General features: G+C 44.8%; 1 protein-coding gene across 2 annotated transcripts; it reads right to left on the bottom strand.

The window, feature by feature from the left end:
* Positions 1-2,828: 2,828 nt before the first annotated feature.
* On the bottom strand, positions 2,829-15,652 carry erp27 (endoplasmic reticulum protein 27). 2 transcript variants are annotated; one of them, XM_066707418.1, is made up of 7 exons: positions 15,452-15,652; positions 6,582-6,667; positions 4,892-5,029; positions 4,290-4,406; positions 4,064-4,189; positions 3,599-3,796; positions 2,829-2,943 (listed from the first exon to the last, which is right to left on the bottom strand). In XM_066707418.1, exons 1-7 carry the CDS (start codon positions 15,459-15,461, stop codon positions 2,893-2,895), a joined length of 726 nt encoding a protein of 241 aa, XP_066563515.1. In that variant the 5' UTR covers positions 15,462-15,652; the 3' UTR covers positions 2,829-2,892. The 2 variants fall into 2 exon arrangements, with proteins under 2 accessions (XP_066563515.1, XP_066563514.1); XM_066707417.1 differs by lacking the exon at positions 15,452-15,652 and adding an exon at positions 6,834-8,060.
* Positions 15,653-20,939: the final 5,287 nt, after the last annotated feature.

A 20,939-nucleotide genomic window follows, 5' to 3' on the forward strand; every position in this document is an offset into this window, starting at 1 on the left:
CTAACTCTATGATACATACCCAATACTGACTGTCATGCATGGACAATTTGTGTGTTTCGATATTTAACAAGATTATTGTCTGGTCATGATCGTTGAAGTAAAGGTGTCAATAGATCAGTCATGTCTGGGATCTGCACATACAGAAGGCAGACAGCAGCAACAGCGCCATCTACAGTGAAGGACATGAGCACTTCAAAAATTTTAAAACAGAAGCTTTTCAAGAACAAACATAAGACAAACAATACATATAATAAATAATTGTGTTGCTCAACTGGATGTGCAAGAATCTGATGAATCGAAAGACAATTTTGATTCTTATTCAGAATGTTGCTGATGACAAAGATGACAAAGGTTTTCTTGGGCCCTAGGGTGAATGGACTCCTCAAAACTCTTACTGCTCCTATGAACCTGGTGGACATGGAGTAGCCAGCTTCCAGAGACCAAACCAATTCTTACCACAGAACTCTTCAGATTTCATAACCGTAACCAAGAGCAGGGGCATTTTGGTGGACTATATCATGACTGTGAAGCATCTGGCAAATATGTGTGAGTTTCTGAATGATGCTCTCACACCAGGGCACTAGAGAGAGTGAGGGGCCTTCGAGCCACCACACACCAGGGCCCCAGAGAGAGCAATTGTCAATGCTTCAGCTCCAACCAATGTGACAGAGCTACGATCATTCTTGGGCCGGTTGAGCGACTGTGGACGGATCCTGGCAGACTTGTCCACATTGCTGCAGCCACTCCACACAGTTTGCTGCAAACAGATGTGAAAAGGAATCCACAGTGAGAGGAAGCCTTCCACTCATACAAACAGTGTCTGCTGTAAAGCAAGTGGCTCACAAACTATGACACAGAAGACCATTAAGACTGGTACGTTTCAGTGTCAGGGGAGGAACACCCAACTGCTTTTACTTCACTGCCTCCAAGTGAAAGAAATGATGCCCAGATTGACTATCATTTTTGGGTTAAAAAGTTTTTTAAACACTAAAATGGGAGGGAATTCAGTTTGACAATTGATTTTGACTACAACATATGACAGACGATCTCAGGATCAGGGATGCCTTGCAAGGGAGCAGCAGAAAGGCAGGGTGATGGGGCTGTTTCAGCTGTCACTCAGTGAGGCGCTGCCCATCCCTCCACATGCTGTAGCCAAGGATACCAGATGGGATCCAGTTCTCTCAAAGGAGGTGGATTTAAGCCTCAAAAGCTGGACCTGACTTCATAGGAGACCAGACCTTCCAACCCTTCTGCGATAAAAATAGACCAGTTGTCCACAGATCAAGGCTGAATTTTATGGAGGGATGCAACATTTTGGAAGAGGTTGCTTGCTGATTGACATACTGTCAACATACTGGCATCTCTTGATGAAGGCGTTGGCCCAGTGATACATATGGTGCCTGGGACTTGATCAGGAAATCCAGCATCTTGTCACATAAGGCAGCACTGTGGAGTAGTGGTTAGGGCTCTGGACTTGTAAATGGAACAGCAATGCTGTTGTACCCTTGAGCAAGGTACTTCACTTAGATTGCTCCAGTAAAATGCCCAGCTGTTTAAATGGGTACACATGTAAATCGCTCTGGATAAGAATGTCTGCTAAATGACGATTAATGTAATATAATATAATGCTCACCTTGTGCATCTGCTCTCAATCAGTTAGCACCTGCGCCTGGACACCCTCAGTCATTGGAATCATTAGAACTACCATTTATTTCAAAAAGCCAGTTTTTATTGTGTTGTTTTAAGTTCTATTGTGTTATTGTAAATTCTATGAAAAGGGCAGAATAATCCCTGGAACTTGTTCTGGGTCGGAACAGCCTGCTGCGGCCCAGGAGTGAGAGCATCGTGTGTTCAATAGAGTAGAACTTGGTCTCAGAGCAGGGAGTGTAGCCTACGGACACTGGTTATACCGAACTCCCCTGTTTTTATTGTTGTAGTCGTACGGGGCAGTTCTTGTTGCACGCGCTTCTGCAAGTCCATCGAGAATAAATGGAGCTTAAGGTAAGAGCTTTGTGTGAGTATCTGAACAATACAGGATATTTACAATTATTGTAAATTGATTACATTGATATGTAATTCTCCTAGTTCTTGTATTCTCTGTCTCCCTAACACACCCCTCTTTCTTTTCCTCCCCTCTCCCTCTCTCTGTCCCTCCCCCCTCTCTGTCTTTCCCTTCTCTCCCCCCTTCTTTTATTGGTCTCGGCAGCTGGCTGTTGTTGATTTCTTTGTGGGAGTGTGGGGGTCAGAGGCCAGAGGTCAAGAGTTGTGGTGCAGTCTGTACAGTTAATCCCTCTGTCTGCAGTAAGTCTGTGTGAGTGTGTAATGTTTGTATGTGTGTGAGTATGTGTGTTATTATCAATCAAATTGCCTGTCTGAAAGGGTCACCCAGGCTGTCTGAAACAGCACAACACTACACTTCACAGCTTGGCACTCCTGTACACTACACAACAGTACAGCACATTACTGTATTCTGTTGAGTAAAACACAGCTCAATACAGTACAGTGCAATGAACTACAGTACACTACACAACACTCTCTCTCTCTGTGTTTTGATTGCATGTTGCTCTGTGGTCTCTGCAGTCAGGCCAGAGAGAGCCTGTCTGTTATCCCGCCAACAACACACCAACGGCATGCCAACCACACGCCAACCTCACGCAAGCCAGCTGCCCACGCAGAGCTGTGATATAGGGTCACTGACACACACACTCTCACACACACACCTACACGCACACACACTCGCTCTCTCTTTCTCACAAACACACACTCTCACACTCATGCACGCACACCTACACACTCACACACACAATTGACACAGAGGAGACCAGAGCTGGAAAGAGAAGCTGGATTTTAATGGTCAGGCTTACATGCCACACACAAATAACACACTACACACTACAGCTCGCTCTTGGACTCTGCAGTGGACGATTCAGAGGAATCCTGGCTCTGTAAAGAAAATACACAACATCACACAGACAGAGCTATATACACATAGAGAAATAGAGAGATTTAGAGAGGGAGATTGAGGACAAGAGAGAGATGGAGGGAGAGAGAGAAAAAGAGGGATGACAGTTTGGCGTTAAATTGAGGGATAGAACAAGATCAACTCTCAGACAGACAGAGAAAGAGAGAAAGAGGGAGGGAGAAAGATGTAAAACAGAGAGAGAGAGGTCAGGGAGTACAGTGGTCAGATGGAGAGGAAGAGAGAGAGTAATTACAGAATTACAGTACTGACACAAAGCAAGAGAGTGAATGACAGATAGAGGGAGATAAAGGAGAGATGGAGACAAACAGAGAAAGGAGAGAGAGAGCAATGAGACGTACAGGAAAGAAGGCAAGAGAGCAAGAGAGAGAGATGGAGGGATAGGGAACTGCATACAACGAGAGAGAGAAGAGGAGATGAAGAAGGAGATCAGGGAGAGGATGTAGATGAAGAGAGGGAGGAGTGAGAAAGAGAGAGATAGAGTGTCTGGATAAATTAAGGGACCCTAACAAGACACACTTAATTAGCAGGATTGCTGTTAATCAGCTCTGTTAATTAGCATCACCCATCATCCCAATTAATCAATCAGCTAATTGGCAGGCCCTTATTGAGGCTCACCTGCAGCTCTCCGCTTAGGAAAGACTCGCAGAACTGCTGCACACGCTCAGTGGTGACCTCCCCCGGGGGCAGCAGCCACTTCCTGTCCGCCTTTGTGTCGTACAGGCCCACAGCGGGCAGATCACTGGACCGCAAGCCGAAGTAGCTCAGTGAGCGTGAGTTAGATTTCGTGGCTCCATCTACCAGCACGAACAGTAACTGCAGGAGACACACACACACACGCACACACGCACATACGCACACACGCGCACACGGGCACACACGCACACACACACAGGGGCTGTAGGGTCAACAGCGTCGCACAGTATAGTACAGTATATTATAGTTACAGTAAAGTATAGTCACAGTATAGTACAGTATTGCTACAGTACAGTATTGTGCAGTAAAGTACTATAAGAAATTTCAGGCCACCATATACTAGTCCAGTCACTGCCCTGCCCCTGCCCCGCCTCACTCCGCCCTCACCTGCCCGCGGTACGTAGGCGCCAGGTGTGCCAGGGAGCTCTGCAGGGCGGCGAATCCCTCACTGCGCTGGTCAGCAAACAGCAGCAGGTGAGTCTGCACTGAGGAGCTGAACAGACCCACTGCCGTCTGAGAGAGAGGAGGGAGAGAGAGAATGAGAGAGTGTATCAGTGTTACTACAGTGTTGTACGCATTCAGGTATCTCAGTGTGTCAGAGTGTCAGTGGTACCATGGCGTTGTACTCAGTCAGGTATCTCAGCTCGTTCATGCGGACGAATCTCAGCAGGGAATCCGACTCCAGCTTTCTGCCCTCCTCCATCTGCAACTTCTCCTGGTGACTGTCTGTCTGCACAAGACACAGGGTTGAGACACAGGGGCACAGGGGCGAGACACAGGGACACAGGGGCGAGACACAGGGACACAGGGGCAAGACACAGGGACAAGACAGAGGGACACAGGGACGAGACACAGGGGCACAGGGGCGAGACACAGGGACAAGACACAGAGACACAGGTATGAGACACAGGGGGACAGGGACAGACAGTTGCACAGGGGTGAGACACAGGGGCAAGACGCAGGGACGAGATACATAGACGAGACACAGGGACACAGGTACGAGACACAGGGGCACAGGGACAGACACAGTTGCACAGGGACGAGACACAGGGGCACAGGGGAGGGGCACAGGGGCGAGACACAGGGATGAGACAGGTGAGATACAAGTGAGTCACAGGTGAATTTGTAGGAAATTACCAGAGTATACAGGGGGATTCATCTCTATAGCATTACAGGTGAATTACATTTGGGTAGAGGTGTGTCCAGGTGTGTTACCTGTCTGAAGAGGCTCACAGTGTCCATGCTGATGTTGTAGCGCTGCCACACCTCCGGCGCACTGCAGAGGGCAAAGGGCACGGTTCGCAGGTCAGATGCCAAAGACAGGAACTCCTGGAACCCTGTGCCACCGTCCTCCTGAGAGAGAGAGAGAGAGAGAGAGAGGGAGAGGGAGAGGGAGAGGGAGAGGGAGAAGGGGGGGAGTAGTCAGTGATGTATCCCTCTCTCCTTCTCTCTCTGTCTTTCTGTCCCTCTCTCTCATTCTGTCGTGTTTACTGTGGTTTGGACAGAGCACTTGCCAGCTCCCACAATCCCTCAAACACGCCCTGACTTCCTGTGCCGCCTGCTCCCCCCCGCAGGAAGTCTGGCCTAGGCTCAGCATTCTGGGATGGACGCCCACTCCGTAACCACGGCGACAGACACTTCCTGCGCCCCGGGGCCCCGAGTTCCTGCAGTGCGGCCAGAGTGAGTGCAAACACAGATAAGAGCTGTATTTACACACTGGAGCCCTGCCCACTGTCCTCTCTCTCTCTCTCTTCACTGTCTGTCGATCTCTCTGTTTCTGCCTGTCTCTCCCTGTCTGTCTGTCTGTCTGTCTGTCTGTCAGCCTGTCTGTCAGCCTGTCTCTGTCTGTCTCCCCACACCCTCTCCCCTACCCCATAGTTACCCCCCACGCATCTCTCCCTCCTTCTCCGAGGGCGGTGTAAGTCACTGTGTTGGCTGCAGTGTGAGACCAGCGCTGCCAGCGCACTGACATCCAACCCAAATATTTACATCAGTAGGAATTAAGGATCTGGGGCTCAATACAGAATGATCTCACGCACCATCTGTCTGTGTGTGTGTGTGTGTCTCTCTCTGTTTATGTGTCTGTGTGTCGTCCCTCTCTGTTTATGTGTCTGTGTGTCGTCCCTCTCTGTGTATGTGTCTGTGTGTCATCCCTCTCTGTGTATGTGTCTGTGTGTCTGTGTGTCTCTCTCTCTGTTTATGTGTCTGTGTGTCTCTCTCTCTGTTTATGTGTCTGTGTGTCGTCCCTCTCTGTGTATGTGTCTGTGTGTCGTCCCTCTCTGTGTATGTGTCTGTGTGTCTGTGTGTCTCTCTCTCTGTTTATGTGTCTGTGTGTCGTCCCTCTCTGTGTATGTGTCTGTGTGTCTCTCTCTCTGTTTATGTGTCTGTGTGTCGTCCCTCTCTGTGTATGTGTCTGTGTGTCTCTCTCTCTGTTTATGTGTCTGTGTGTCGTCCCTCTCTGTGTATGTGTCTGTGTGTCGTCCCTCTCTGTGTATGTGTCTGTGTGTCTGTGTGTCTCTCTCTCTGTGTATGTGTCTGTGTGTCGTCCCTCTCTGTGTATGTGTCTGTGTGTCGTCCCTCTCTGTGTATGTGTCTGTGTGTCTGTGTGTCTCTCTCTCTGTTTATGTCTATGTATCTGTCTGTATGTCTGTCTCTGTCTCTCTATGTGTAACTGTCTGCATGTCTGTCTCTCGGTCTCTCCGTGTATCTGTCTGTGTGTCTCTCTCTGTATATCTGTCTGTGTGTCTGTCTGTGTGTGTCTGTCTGTCTGTCTCTGTAAATCTGTCTGTCTGTGTGTCTTTCTGTTTGTCTGTCTGTATATCTGTCTGTCTGTCTCTGAATCTCTGTCTCTCTCTCTCTCTGTGTCCCCCCAAGCCCTCTCTCTCTCTCTCTCTCTCTCTCTCACCTTGAAGAACCCGATCACCACCACCTCCGCGGACTCCACAAACGCCTCGGCAGCACTGACATCGCTAAGCCTGAGTGGGGTGCTGTCTGAGGGAGAGCAAGGGCGAGGGAGAGGGAGAGAGGGGTTAATACACACACACCTACTGCATGCTACTGTACACTGAGAGAGAGCGGGAAGGAGAGAGACAGATAGAGATTATTTCATATTTTACACAGGGATACAACTAGAGACATAAGTGATGAGTGTCCTTACCTGTGTCTGCATGGGCAAGTCCACTGATGAGCAACAACACACAGACCCTCCACATCCTGAGAGGGTCCTGAGAGGGTCTCTCTGTCCCTGTGTTTCTCTCTGTCTCTGTCTCTCTGTCCCTGTGTCTCTCTCACTCTGTCTCTCTGTCCCTGTGTCTCTATCTCTCTGCCCCTGTGTCTCTCTCTGTCTCTGTCTCTCTGTCCCTGTGCCTCTCTCAATCTGTCTCTCTGTCCTTGTGTCTCTCTCACTCTGTCTCTCTGTACCTGTGTCTCTCTGTCTCTCTCACTCTCTCTGTCCCTGTGTGTCTCTCTCACTCTGTCTCTCTGTCCCTGTGTCTCTCTCACTCTGTCTCTCTGTACCTGTGTCTCTCTGTCTCTCTCACTCTCTCTGTCCCTGTGTGTCTCTCTCACTCTGTCTCTCTGTCCCTGTATCTCTCTCACTCTGTCTCTCTGTCCTTGTGTCTCTCTCTGCTTCTGTCTCTCTGTCAGTGCACTGAAACCAGGCCTGACCTTTAACCTCTGCATCCTTGAGCCCACCTCTTCCCCTGGGTCATGTGACTGGGACCAGCTCTGTGATTGGTGGGGACAGCAGGTACAGGTGAGAAATGGACAGGTGCTGAAGATAGACCTGGCTGAGGGTGGTGGGGGGCTGAGAGTACGTGGACCAATACAGTGGCTGGGGAGGGGACGGTGTGTACCAGTGTGTGCCTGTGTATGAGGGTATGTGTGCATGTGCAGAATGCCTGTGTGTATATTTCACTGTGTCTTTCTCACTAATGGGAAATGGGAACACATGTATAACCTTTTTGTAATGAAAACAGTTGGGAGAGAAAATAAAGAATGGAAAATGCTGATACAGAGAAACGGCATGAAAGAAAGAAAGAAAAGTTTTATGTGGAGCTGCAGCTTGGATTCTGGTATCACGCTTCCCTCTGCTGGACAAACCGCAGTACTACATCACAAGCGCAGGGGAGTGTTTATCTGCAGCGCAGCCTGAACAACGCCGGGCCAGATGTGGCTTTTCATCAGCATTAACCAAGTCAACCTTGTGTGTGTGACCCCCGGCATTGGCGTCATGTCATTGGGGCTCAAACTATTTCCATTGTTCGTGTATTTATTGTTTGTCAGACCTATTTCAGAATATAAGATTTCTCTTGATGATCCCTTGCCACTTGCTACAGTATGCAATTCAGCGACAGACCCTTAATCAGCGCATGCGCGTCATCAAGTGTGTACCTGGTGCTGCGGTCGGTGACTGAATACACGCCGATCAGCCATAATATTATGACCACTGAGAGGTGAAGTGAATAACACTGATAATCTCATTATCATGGCACCTGTCAGTGGGTGGGATAAATTAGGCAGCAAGTGAACATTTTGTCCTCAAAGTTGATGTGTTAGAAGCAGGAAAAATGGGCAAGCGTAAGGATCTGAGCGACTTTGACAAGGGCCAAATTGTGATGGCTAGATGACTGGGTCAGAGCATCTCCAAAACTGCAGCTCTTGTGGGGTGTTCCCGGTCTGCAGTGGTCAGTACCTATCAAAAGTGGTCCAAGGAAGGAAAAGCGATGAACCGGCGACAGGGTCAAGGACGGCCAAGGCTCACTGATGCACGTGGGGAACCAACAGACGAGCTACTGTAGCTCAAATTGCTGAAAAAGTGAATGCTGGTTCGCAAAAGGGGTTGAAGGCATTGGTAAAAAAGGAGATGAGTCGGCTCAGTCTGGATGCGAATGATTTAATCATATGTCACTGCATCATACATCTGGAAAACCTGTGTGCACAGTCCTTGAAATTGAACAATGTGATGTCAACCTTAGTGTCAACCATAAACTTTATCAAGAGCAGAGGACTGAACAATCAAGGGGTTTCTCAAAGAACGTGAATCAGACCATGGGGACCTGGTGTACCACTGAAGTGGCTGAGCTGTGAGAACATGCTGATGCGGTTCTACGAGTTGAGAGAGGAGGTCAAAACGTTCATGGAAATAAAGGGAAAGCCTGTTGCAGATCTCAGCAACAGTAAGTGGCTGTGTGATTTAGCTTTCATGGTTGACATCACCAATTACCTGTCAGAGCTGAATATTAAGCTTCAGGGTCCCAACCAGCTTCTCAGTTCACTGGTATCCAACGTCAAAGCATTCGAGGCCAAGTTGAAGTTGTGGTGAGTGCAACTGGAGAAGGGCAATACGGTGCGTTTTCCCAGTCTGAAATCACTGAAGCCTGAGTGTGCAAAACTCATTGACACATTTGGTGAGCGGTTTCACAGTGTCCGAACCAAACAACTGGAGTTGAATATATTTAGTTCACCATTTGCCATCGAACCAGCTGATGTGCCTGACACCTTCCAACTTGAAATAATTGAACTCGAAAACAATGATGAACTGAAAGCAAAGTACAACAGTCTCCCTCTGCTTGAATTTTATAAACTGTATTTAGGCCCGAAACTATTTCCCATTTTGAGGAACCATGCATTGAAAGTGGCGTCTGTGTTCGGAACTACTTACTGCTGCGATCAGTTTTTTTCTAAACTTACACTTGTAAAGACTTGGCTCCGTTCAAGACTCACAGACTCCAATCTGGAAAACCAGCTGCGAGTGGCAACATCCTCATGTCCAGCGGACATCCCACAACTCTCAAAGGCAAAAAAAGCAGTTTCAGCCTTCGCATTAGAATGTAAGTTTCATCTGTATTAATGTTTTGATTTAGGTGTATTAATTAAGGTTGTGGCCCGTGTATACATTTGTGAACACTCGAATGGCCCTTGACAAGAAAAAGGTTCCCCAGCCCTGACTTAAAGGTTCTGCTGCTGACATCTTGGTGCCAGATACCACAGCACACCTTCAGAGGTCTAGTGGAGTCCATGCCTCGACGGGTCAGGGCTGTTTTGGCGGCAAAAGAGGGACCTACATAATATTAGGCAGGTGGTCATAATGTTATGATCATTATATATATATACACTCACCTAAAAGATTATTAGGAACACCTGTTCAATTTCTCATTAATGCAATTATCTAACCAACCAATCACATGGCAGTTGCTTCAATGCATTTAGGGGTGTGGTCCTGGTCAAGACAATCTCCTGAACTCCAAACTGAATGTCTGAAAGGCAAAGAAAGGTGATTTAAGCAATTTTGAGCGTGGCATGGTTGTTGGTGCCAGACGGGCTGGTCTGAGTATTTCACAATCTGCTCAGTTACTGGGATTTTCACGCACAACCATTTCTAGGGTTTACAAAGAATGGTGTGAAAAGGGAAAAACATCCAGTATGCGGCAGTCCTGTGGGCGAAAATGCCTTGTTGATGCTAGAGGTCAGAGGAGAATGGGCCGACTGATTCAAGCTGATAGAAGAGCAACTTTGACTGAAATAAACACTCGTTACAACCGAGGTATGCAGCAAAGCATTTGTGAAGCCACAACACATACAACCTTGAGGCGGATGGGCTACAACAGCAGAAGACCCCACCGGGTACCACTCATCTCCACTACAAATAGGAAAAAGAGGCTACAATTTGCACAAGCTCACCAAAATTGGACAGTTGAAGACTGGAAAAATGTTGCCTGGTCTGATGAGTCTCGATTTCTGTTGAGACATTCAGATGGTAGAGTCAGAATTTGGCATAAACAGAATGAGAACATGGATCCATCATGCCTTGTTACCACTGTGCAGGCTGGTGGTGGTGGTGTAATGGTGTGGGGGATGTTTTCTTGGCACACTTTAGGCCCCTTAGTGCCAATTGGGCATCGTTTAAATGCCACGGCCTACCTGAGCATTGTTTCTGACCATGTCCATCCCTTTATGACCACCATGTACCCATCCTCTGATGGCTACTTCTAGCAGGATAATGCACCATGTCACAAAGGTCGAATCATTTCAAATTGGTTTCTTGAACATGACAATGAGTTCACTGTACTAAACTGGCCCCCACAGTCACCAGATCTCAACCCAATAGAGCATCTTTGGGATGTGGTGGAACGGGAACTTCGTGCCCTGGATGTGCATCCCACAAATCTCCATCAACTGCAAGATGCTATCCTATCAATATGGGCCAACATTTCTAAAGAATGCTTTCAGCACCTTGTTGAATCAATGCCACGTAGAATTAAGGCAGTTCTGAAGGCGAAAGGGGGTCAAACACAGTATTAGTATGGTGTTCCTAATAATCCTTTAGGTGAGTGTATACATAATCTTAAGAACAGATTTGTTGAGGAACATGTCTTATAAAAAGGTAAACAGTAAGTACTGATTTTTACATCTAAACAAACAAATCCAATTCAATTTAATTGTGGTTTATTATTGGAGACAGACATTCAATAGTATGCTGTACATTCATGACTGTCACACTACAGAGAAACCTTACTCCAGGTGAAGTTATAGTGTAAGTTTAGGTTATTGATTCAAAATGCAAGAAAATCTTCTACAAATGAGATCCAGGAACGTTCCATTATGTCTCAAAGGGAATAAAAAGTGGTACAATTGAGTAGCTGACATATCTAATTCTCTATCACACCACTCAGAAATAGAATATTTAGAGGGCATAAATGTTTGGTTTCCTTACAAATGGAAAGGAATGATCAAAAATAGAATATTGATGAGAATATACAAAATTGGAGGTCTAAACCTTCTATGTAATAGTCCAGTCTGAAAGTCCTCTACCCAACAAAAATAAAACAGCCACCACTATATACCAGCCTACTAGGCACATCTAACCACCATTGTATACCAGCCTGCCAGGCAGATCTAACCATTATATACCAGCCTGCCAGGCAGATCTAACCATTATATACCAGCCTGCCAGGCAGATCGATACCATTGTATACCAGCCTGCCAGGTATCAGGATATACAGTGAGGGAAAAAAGTATTTGATCCCCTGCTGATTTTGTACGTTTGCCCACTGACAAAGAAATGATCAGTCTGTAATTTTAATGGTAGGTGTATTTTAACAGTGAGAGACAGAATAGCAACAAAAAAATCCAGAAAAACGCATTTCAAAAAAGTTATAAATTGATTTGCATGTTAATGAGGTAAATAAGTATTTGATCCCCTATCAATCAGCAAGATTTCTTGCTCCCAGGTGTCTTTTATACAGGTAACGAGCTGAGATTAGGAGCACTCTCTTAAAGGGACTCTCCTAATCTCAGCTCGTTACCTGTATAAAAGACACCTGTCCACAGAAGTAATCAATCAATCAGATTCCAAACTCTCCACCATGGCCAAGACCAAAGAGCTGTCCAAGGATGTCAGGGACAAGATTGTAGACCTACACAAGGCTGGAATGGGCTACAAGACCATCGCCAAGCAGCTTGGTGAGAAGGTGACAACAGTTGGTGCGATTATTCGCAAATGGAAGAAACCCAAAATAACTGTCAGTCTCCCTCGGTCTGGGGCTCCATGCAAGATCTCACCTCATGGAGTTTCAATGATCATGAGAACGGTGAGGAATCAGCCCAGAACTACACGGGAGGATCTTGTTAATGATCTCAAGGCAGCTGGGACCATAGTCACCAAGAAAACAATTGGTAACACACTACGCCATGAAGGACTGAAATCCTGCAGTGCCCGCAAGGCCCCCCTGCTCAAGAAAGCACATGTACAGGCCCGTCTGAAGTTTGCCAATGAACACCTGAATGATTCACAGGAGAACTGGGTGAAAGTGTTGTGGTCAGATGAGACCAAAATCGAGCTCTTTGGCATCAACTCAACTCTCCGTGTTTGGAGGAGGAGGAATGACCCCAAGAACACCATCCCCACCGTCAAACATGGAGGTGGAAACATTATGCTTTGGGGGTGTTTTTCTGCTAAGGGGACAGGACAACTGCACCGCATCAAAGGGACGATGGACGGGGCCATGTACCATCAAATCTTTGGTGAGAACTTCCTTCCCTCAGCCAGGGCATTGAAAATGGGTCGTGGATGGTATTCCAGCATGACAATGACCCAAAACACACAGCCAAGGCAACAAAGGATTGGCTCAAGAAGAAGCACATTAAGGTCCTGGAGTGGCCTAGCCAGTCTCCAGACCTTAATCCCATAGAAAATCTGTTGAGGGAGCTGAAGGTTCGAGTTGCCAAACGTCAGCCTCGAAACCTTAATGACTTGGAAAGGATCTGCAAAGAGGAGTGGGACAAAATCCCTCCTGAGATGTGTGCAAACCTGGTGGCCAACTACAAGAAACGTCTGACCTCTGTGATTGCCAACAAGGGTTTTGCCACCAAGTACTAAGTCGAAGGGGTCAAATACTTATTTCCCTCATTAACATGCAAATCAATGTATAACTTTTTTGAAATGCGTTTTTCTGGATTTTTTTGTTGTTATTCTGTCTCTCACTGTTAAAATACACCTACCATTAAAATTATAGACTGATCATTTCTTTGTCAGTGGGCAAACATCAGCAGGGGATCAAATACTTTTTTCCCTCACTGTGTATATATATATATATATACACAGTGAGGGAAAAAAGTATTTTATATATATATATATATATATATATATATATATATATATATATGTTAGATCTATAATAAGCTAACTACAGGTACAGTTCCTCCAGGATTATTCACAGACTACAGTGGGTTTAGGGACACAATTGCAAGTGACAAAAGTCACTGCACACTTTCCTGTGCTCAGCCCAATGCTGTGGTGAAATTGTACGCATCCTTAACTTCAACCCTTCTTTGCTGCAATTTGTAGCACATCGCTGTGTTGGCTTCTGCAACAGCACTGCTGCGATGCATTTCAACTGTGTGTGGTATCCAATGCATGGTGGATGGGCAGATTACAGCTCAATTAAAATAAATAGCATAATCTTAATATGAATGTACTCCAGCAAAGGACACAACACTCACATATCTAGCCTATTAATAGCATATAAAAGTAACTTTATTAGAAACAAACACACAGTAGCGTGGAATACTTTAGGTTATTGTGCGGGGATCATGATAGTGGTATTGGAGGAGTTTGATATGCATGTAGAGCAGGACATTACAGTACACTAACATTTACAATAATTTAGGATACCATATAGATAGTTAAAAACATTAAATACCAGCCATTTGTAACAATCATTCTTTGTTTTCTGACTGTGCCCCCCCAAACATTGAGCTGGAGGACGGCCTGGCCCCTGTGTGCCACACTTCTTCACAGTGTGGAGGAATGAAAGAACAGCTACATTATTTGTTTGAAATGTATAGGGTGTTCATTATTATTATAATTATGTTTGTTTAATTTTCATTATCAGTTCATTGAAGTCATCTGCCATGTTTTTATCTTCACTGCCCTGGGTGTCCTTTGTAAGTGTGAGCAAGTCCTGCAATGTCTGTTATAACTGCACTGCTGTGAGTCTGCGTGTTGGCGCTGCTCTACTGCTGTCATTCATATTAGCATATTAAATCATATTAAAACAACAATACATAAACAAAAAACACAATTGTAAATGTGCTGAGGCGCCTTGTGTATATATACAAGAATACATGATGGTAGATTTAAAGATTTGAATATTCTACTTAATATAGCTGCATAAATAACAATTATATCACAACCCATATAACTTAGAAATACCAATACGAATATAGTGTAGAATACAAATACATGTCTCAGAAACAAACATGTCCACGACTACAATACAAACACATGCTTCCCTGTCTTTTCTATAGCTAACACATATAATAACGAATTCAAAATAACAATCACTGATAGCTGAGTTGTGTGAGGTGTGTCGTCCCTGCCGCATTATAAATCTATTTATAAAAATACATAAAAAATAAGATATGAATAATCAAAAGACTTAAATGAATAGAATTAAGTAATCCAGAGAACAAAAAAAGAAATAAAATAATTTAGGCCTAAATGCTCAAGCGCACACATCCGTTCTGACTGTCTGCTGAGACACCCATGAAAAGATGCGAGAGGGAGGGCTATTATTATGCTGTTCAGATTGTATTTGTTTTGAATTGTTACATTAATATGCACTTTGTTTATATACATTTAAAAAGTTATACTTTAAATGCAAATGTGTAATAGCATCCTTCTTTTTTACATTTATTTCAATTTGTGGGATGCTGCAGTTTTGCAAATTGTTATTTATTTTGCTTTGATATGGTGCAATATTCTATTATGCTGTTCAGATTGTATTCGTTTTGAATGGTTAGATTAATATGCACTTTGTTTATATACATTTAAAAAGTTATACTTTAAGTGCAAATGTTTAATAGCACTATTTTTCATAACAAACCAATGCATTTTTAAATACATTGTGGTTAAGGTAGAGTTTAATTCGAATTGTTTTAACACCTATCATAGTTAAACTATCGCAAACTGTTTGACTTGAAACAATACAAAACGTTTTTATTTAAAGAGCCGTTTGGGAGTCAAAAGAGCAAACAGTACAGAAGCGCAAGAGACGAAGCGCTGCCGCCATTTTGCACTGCGGGACACAGTTACACACAACCTGTAGCGACAGCATGAGCTCGAAAGCGACAGGAAGTTGTGTTCATCAATTAACTGCAACAAATATCAGTTCGACAGTAAACATAGTCTTGCCTTTCACCGTTTCCATAAAGACCCCGACACAAGTGTGCACGTATTTCAGGTGTGAGCGATACCAGCGCTGGATACTCCACCTGCTGACATCACGTCTCTTCTGCTACTGCGGCACCGTACCTTCCTTTAGAAACTGCAGCTGCTACAGTAGCCATAAAACATCATTTTCATTTCGATTTATATGGATGTGCCTGTAAGCAGGGGTTACATAGGCTTACGACTTTCCTCGTATATTTTCAACAATATAGAAGCTTTCTCGTTCTTACTAATTCAAGCAATGATTCAAACGCGTTGCCTCTGTAGCTCATAATAAACGAGGTCCGGCCTAAAGTTTACAAGATTACGTCAGAGCTTCAAAGAATCTCCGACAGCGTCATTCACAGGCCACCGAGTGATGGTTATTCTCCCGCCACTTTGGCGTGAAGTGTACTAAGGTTTCGTTTAATTTATTATTTTTGTTGCACTCGTATTATACAAGACTGTAAGTCGCAAGTTCGTTTCCTACCAATGATCTGATCTCAAAGTTTCAGAGGTAAAAGATATGAGTGAGGCAAAGAGGAGAAGCTTACAGACACTTCAAAAGGTAGGTTATGGCTGCGTCCCAAACCGCACACGTGCTCCGACACCCTTCGACAAGTGTACACCTTGTGTGACGCTGTGCTGACGTCACAGTGTGCGTTTGAGTGAGGAGGGTGTAGGTCTTTTCTTGTATTTGTATTTAATAATAATAATAATAATAATAATTTTGAAATACACTGTTCATTAATATCACCTCCTAGTTTTATAGGATACTACTTCAGTAATTAATTAAATGATAGTTTCCAAAACATGTTTTGGTTTAACTTTCTATTCGTATATTTAATTCATGATTATATAATCATTGTAAATTATCTATCTATGTATTATAATTTCCTTGATACAGCTGTCTAGCTGACATTATATTTATATGCACCGCCGCTGCTGTATTGTCCCAGTTGCGCATCAGTGCGCTCTTCTGTTCACTGCGCTGAAGGACATGGGAGGACAGGCGGCTGATTGGGCTCCTTCACTCGCCCCTGATGGACAGACGGCGCTTATGGACACCGGGCTGCCGCCCCGCAAGGGAAGGGACGAGGGAGCGAGTGTGCGGTTTGGGACGCAGCCCTGGTTATTATCCAATAGGATGTGAGTGTTAATATGGGATGTCCTGTATAGAGCTGCTGTTAGGGAGTCAGTCAGTGAGTTGACTGCGCGCAGATTCCCTGCTCTCTCTGCACTGGGCAACAGCGGCACTTTGTACTGTCAAAAACAACACAAACACAGCTATTGGGTTTTGCTGATTTCTATACATAAGCAGCTAAAATTGGACATTGTCAACCTCGCCTCTAAAATATAAAAGTGCGCACACGACCAGTGCCATAGCTTTGTGATCACATAGAAACTCGTCCATCAGCGGCGGACACGGCGGGTTTCAGCAGCGACACGTCAGAGCTGCTCCTCCCCGTGTCCATCAGACCCGCCGGCACAGATCTGTGACTGAGCAGCACCGGCACCGCGTCCAGGTTGCGTGTATAATGTTGCTTGATATGGGTCCCCTGTTCCCGAGCTCCCCGAGGGAAACGTGACAGCTGTATTCAAACGATTTAATTGTTTTTTGACGGACAAATGCCAACCTTCCTTATCAAATTTTATTTGTTGATATAAAAGTGCCAAACTGAATAGACAAGCTAATTCTGGTTTGTTGAGCACATTTTTAAGGTATGGAATTTGTTGGGCTCCCTTTGATGGAACTAACTGTAAAACTCGTGTATTGTAATGGTGTAGGATATAACTCAATTCCAGTTTCATTTTCCTAATACAAAGACTGTTCTACTCTTAATATTTTGTATTTATTTTCTCTCCTTTATTTTATTGTCATCAGATGTAGCTTTGCACACTTCCAGCATCTAGATTTTGATCAGCATTTTAGTGTTCATAGCAGAGGGCTCTCTCAACTTGTTATATTTTACAGTTTGTCAATTGATAAGATTTTTGTAGGCTTTGCATACACATGTGCACCCCTCGAAAGCCTGAAACCACAGAGCCCCCCCACATAACAAATCCCAATTTAACCCCTGCCTCTAAGTAAGAATGGGGTTATTAAAATAAATACAGTGGCTGAATTCAGTTAATTGAAACCTGTTATTGTCTGTAAGACATGCTATGGCGGGAGGACACCACATTGTTATAAGGTGGTAAAGAATGATAACTTACAGTACCCAATCCAAACCCACAAAATAAATGGAGACTATATAGTCTGCCTGTAACCTAAACTTCCCCTCTTGCTTTAGAATTAATGTAGCCTTGTTTTTCTTCTTCTCAGCAAATTACACATAAACAACACACAGCTAATAACAACACACAGCTAATGACACACAAACACAACACACAGCTAATAACAACACACAGCTAATGACAACACACAGCTAATGACACACAAACACAACACACAGCTAATAACAACACTCAGCTAATGACACACAAACACAACACACAGCTAATAACAACACACAGCTAATGACAACACACAGCTAATAACAACACACAGCTAATGACACACAAACACAACACACAGCTAATAACAACACACAGCTAATGACACACAAACACAACACACAGCTAATGACAACACACAGCTAATGACACACAAACAACACACAGCTAATGACAACACACAGCTAATGACACACAAACACAACACACAGCTAATGACAACACACAGCTAATGACACACAAACAACACACAGCTAATAACAACACACAGCTAATGACACACAAACAACACACAGCTAATAACAACACACAGCTAATGACACACAAACACAACACACAGCTAATAACAACACACAGCTAATAACAACACACAGCTAATGACAACACACAGCTAATGACACACAAACAACACACAGCTAATGACACACAAACAACACACAGCTAATAACAACACACAGCTAATGACACACAAACACAACACACAGCTAATAACAACACACAGCTAATGGCACACAAACAACACACAGCTAATAACAACACACAGCTAATGACACACAAACAACACACAGCTAATAACAACACACAGCTAATGACACACAAACACAACACACAGCTAATAACAACACACAGCTAATGACACACAAGCAACACACAGCTAATAACAACACACAGCTAATGACACACAAACACAACACACAGCTAATAACAACACACAGCTAATGACACACACAGCTAATGACACACAAACACAACACACAGCTAATAACAACACACAGCTAATGACACACAAACAACACACAGCTAATGACACACAAACAACACACAGCTAATGACAACACACAGCTAATGACACAAACACAACACACAGCTAATAACAACACACAGCTAATGACACACAAACAACACACAGCAAATAACAACACACAGCTAATGACAACACACAGCAAATAACAACACACTGATAATGACACACAAACACAACACACAGCAAATAACAACACACAGCTAATGACTGTGTGTTGTGTTTGTGTGTCATTAGCTGTGTGTTGTTTGTGTGTCATTAGCTGTGTGTTGTGTTTGGCTGTCATTAGCTGTGTGTTGTTATTAGCTGTGTGTTGTGTTTGTCTGTCATTAGTTGTGTGTTGTTATTAGCTGTGTATTGTGTGTCATTAGCTATGTGTTGTGTTCATGTGTCATTAGATGCGTGTTGTTATTAGCTGTGTGTTGCATTTGTGTGTTGTTAGCTGTGTGTAAAGAGGAACCGTTTCTGTGCAGTTGGGCTTGCAGTGTCTGTGTGTTATTTGAGCAGCAGCTCCTACACCCTTCCTGTGTTTCTCGCACCCCTTCCTGAGCCCCGGCACCGCCCTCAACCCTGCTCACAGAGAGAGATATTAGCACACGGCTTCTCTTACACAACAGTGCGCACATGCTCCCAGCCCACGCTCACCCCCCCGCTCTCTCTGTAAATACAGTGCAGCGTGTCTCAGGCAGCAGTTGCATGCCCCTTATTTAGACTGATCCAATTAGCGTCTCATTAAGACTGCAGCTCATTAAGATCCAACAAAGCCCAAAAGCCTCCAGGATCAAGACTTCTGCCCTCCACCCCCAACCCCACACGCACAAACACATGGACTGTTCTGGACTGGACTGTTGTAGAGTCACTGACTTGACTGGATTGTACTGTAATGTTGTGGAGAGACAGGGTGTCAGACTGGGGAGCAGAGAGACAGACAGACAGAGAGACACAGTGCTGGATGGGGGACAGACAGTGACACAGTGTTGGATAGGGGACAAAGAGACAGACAGACAGTGTTGGACAGAGAGACAGATGGATAGACACAGAGTTGAACTGGGGAACAAGAAGACAGAGAGACAGAGACAAATAGACACAGTGGTGGACTGTGGGACAAGGAGACAGACAGAGACACAGTGTTGTACTGATGGGCAAGGAGATAGACAGAGACACAGTGTTGGGTAGGGGGACAAGGAGACACACAGTCAGTGTGAATGGTGATGTATGCTGTACAGTACTGTCTCTGCCACTCTGTTCCAGTGCTGCACGCTGAGGTCAGTGAGGGGACATCTGAGTAGATCTGCTCAGTCCACCCCAAGTCCATTCCAGTCCAGTCAGGGGTACTGTAGAAACTGACCTTTCATTCTGTGGCATTGCATAATACTGTGCTCTATTCTGACCTACTCTATTGTATTCCACTCTATTCTACTCTGTTCTACTCTGTTCTCTCCTGTTCTGCTCAAGTCCCTTCTGCTCAGTTCTGCTGGGTTCTAATCCACTCTACACCCGGCACAGGGACATTTTCCCACGCTCAGTCCCCTACTGACAGTAACATGCATGTGTCCACTCACACACACACGTCCACTCACTCACCATAAGCAGTGAAATCGTCTTACGGAGCCCTAAGCTGTCCACACGCTGGGAGACAGACCTCAGCAGGGAGCGATGAGGGACCGGGGGGGATTGGATGAGGGCATTAAGACTTGCTGACCTTATGCAATGATGACAATCCAGGCCTCAACTCTCCTCACCTCTCTCGCCATCCCTTATTTCTCTTCGCCTCTCCACCCCACCTCGCTTTCTATCTCCCCTCTCTCTGTTTCTGTTGCAGCTTCTCTGGTGCTACACCACAAAACACAACGTAGTATCGTAGTACAGTACATTACAGTACAGTATATTGTAGTACACTATAGAATATAAAAGTATATTGTTGTACACTATGGTATATTATAGTACACTACAATACACTACAGTACACTACTGGTAAACTACACTATAGTAAACTACTCTACAGTACAATACCCTATAGCAGAGGTTCCCAAACCGGGGTCTGCAACCCACAAGGGGTCCGCAAGGTGGTGCTAGGGCATCCGTGGTACGCTCTCTCACGTTTTCACTGTCATCACCCCCCCACTCTCGCTAGTTTTTATCGTCAGCATCACTAGTAAACTACAGTACAGTGCACTACAGTGCAGTACACTCTCATTGCTGTTGGAGAGGCACATGCCCCTAACACACATGCAGATCACAACACTGCCCCCCCA

The sequence above is a fragment of the Amia ocellicauda genome, chromosome 6 (genome assembly GCF_036373705.1).
Source record: "Amia ocellicauda isolate fAmiCal2 chromosome 6, fAmiCal2.hap1, whole genome shotgun sequence".
Taxonomy (NCBI): Eukaryota; Metazoa; Chordata; class Actinopteri; order Amiiformes; family Amiidae; genus Amia; species Amia ocellicauda.

What these genes read in the sequence shown, in the direction of transcription:
- erp27 (XM_066707417.1), bottom strand. Translation starts at nt 6,888, where the DNA reads ATGTGGAGGGTCTGTGTGTTGTTGCTCATCAGTGGACTTGCCCATGCA. An exon ending in CGCCTACGTACCGCGGGCAG is followed by an intron (nt 3,797 to 4,063) that starts GTGAGGGCGGAG and finishes TGTCTCCTGCAG; the next exon opens with TTACTGTTCGTGCTGGTAGA. An exon ending in TCCTAAGCGGAGAGCTGCAG is followed by an intron (nt 2,944 to 3,598) that starts GTGAGCCTCAAT and finishes TTTTCTTTACAG; the next exon opens with AGCCAGGATTCCTCTGAATC.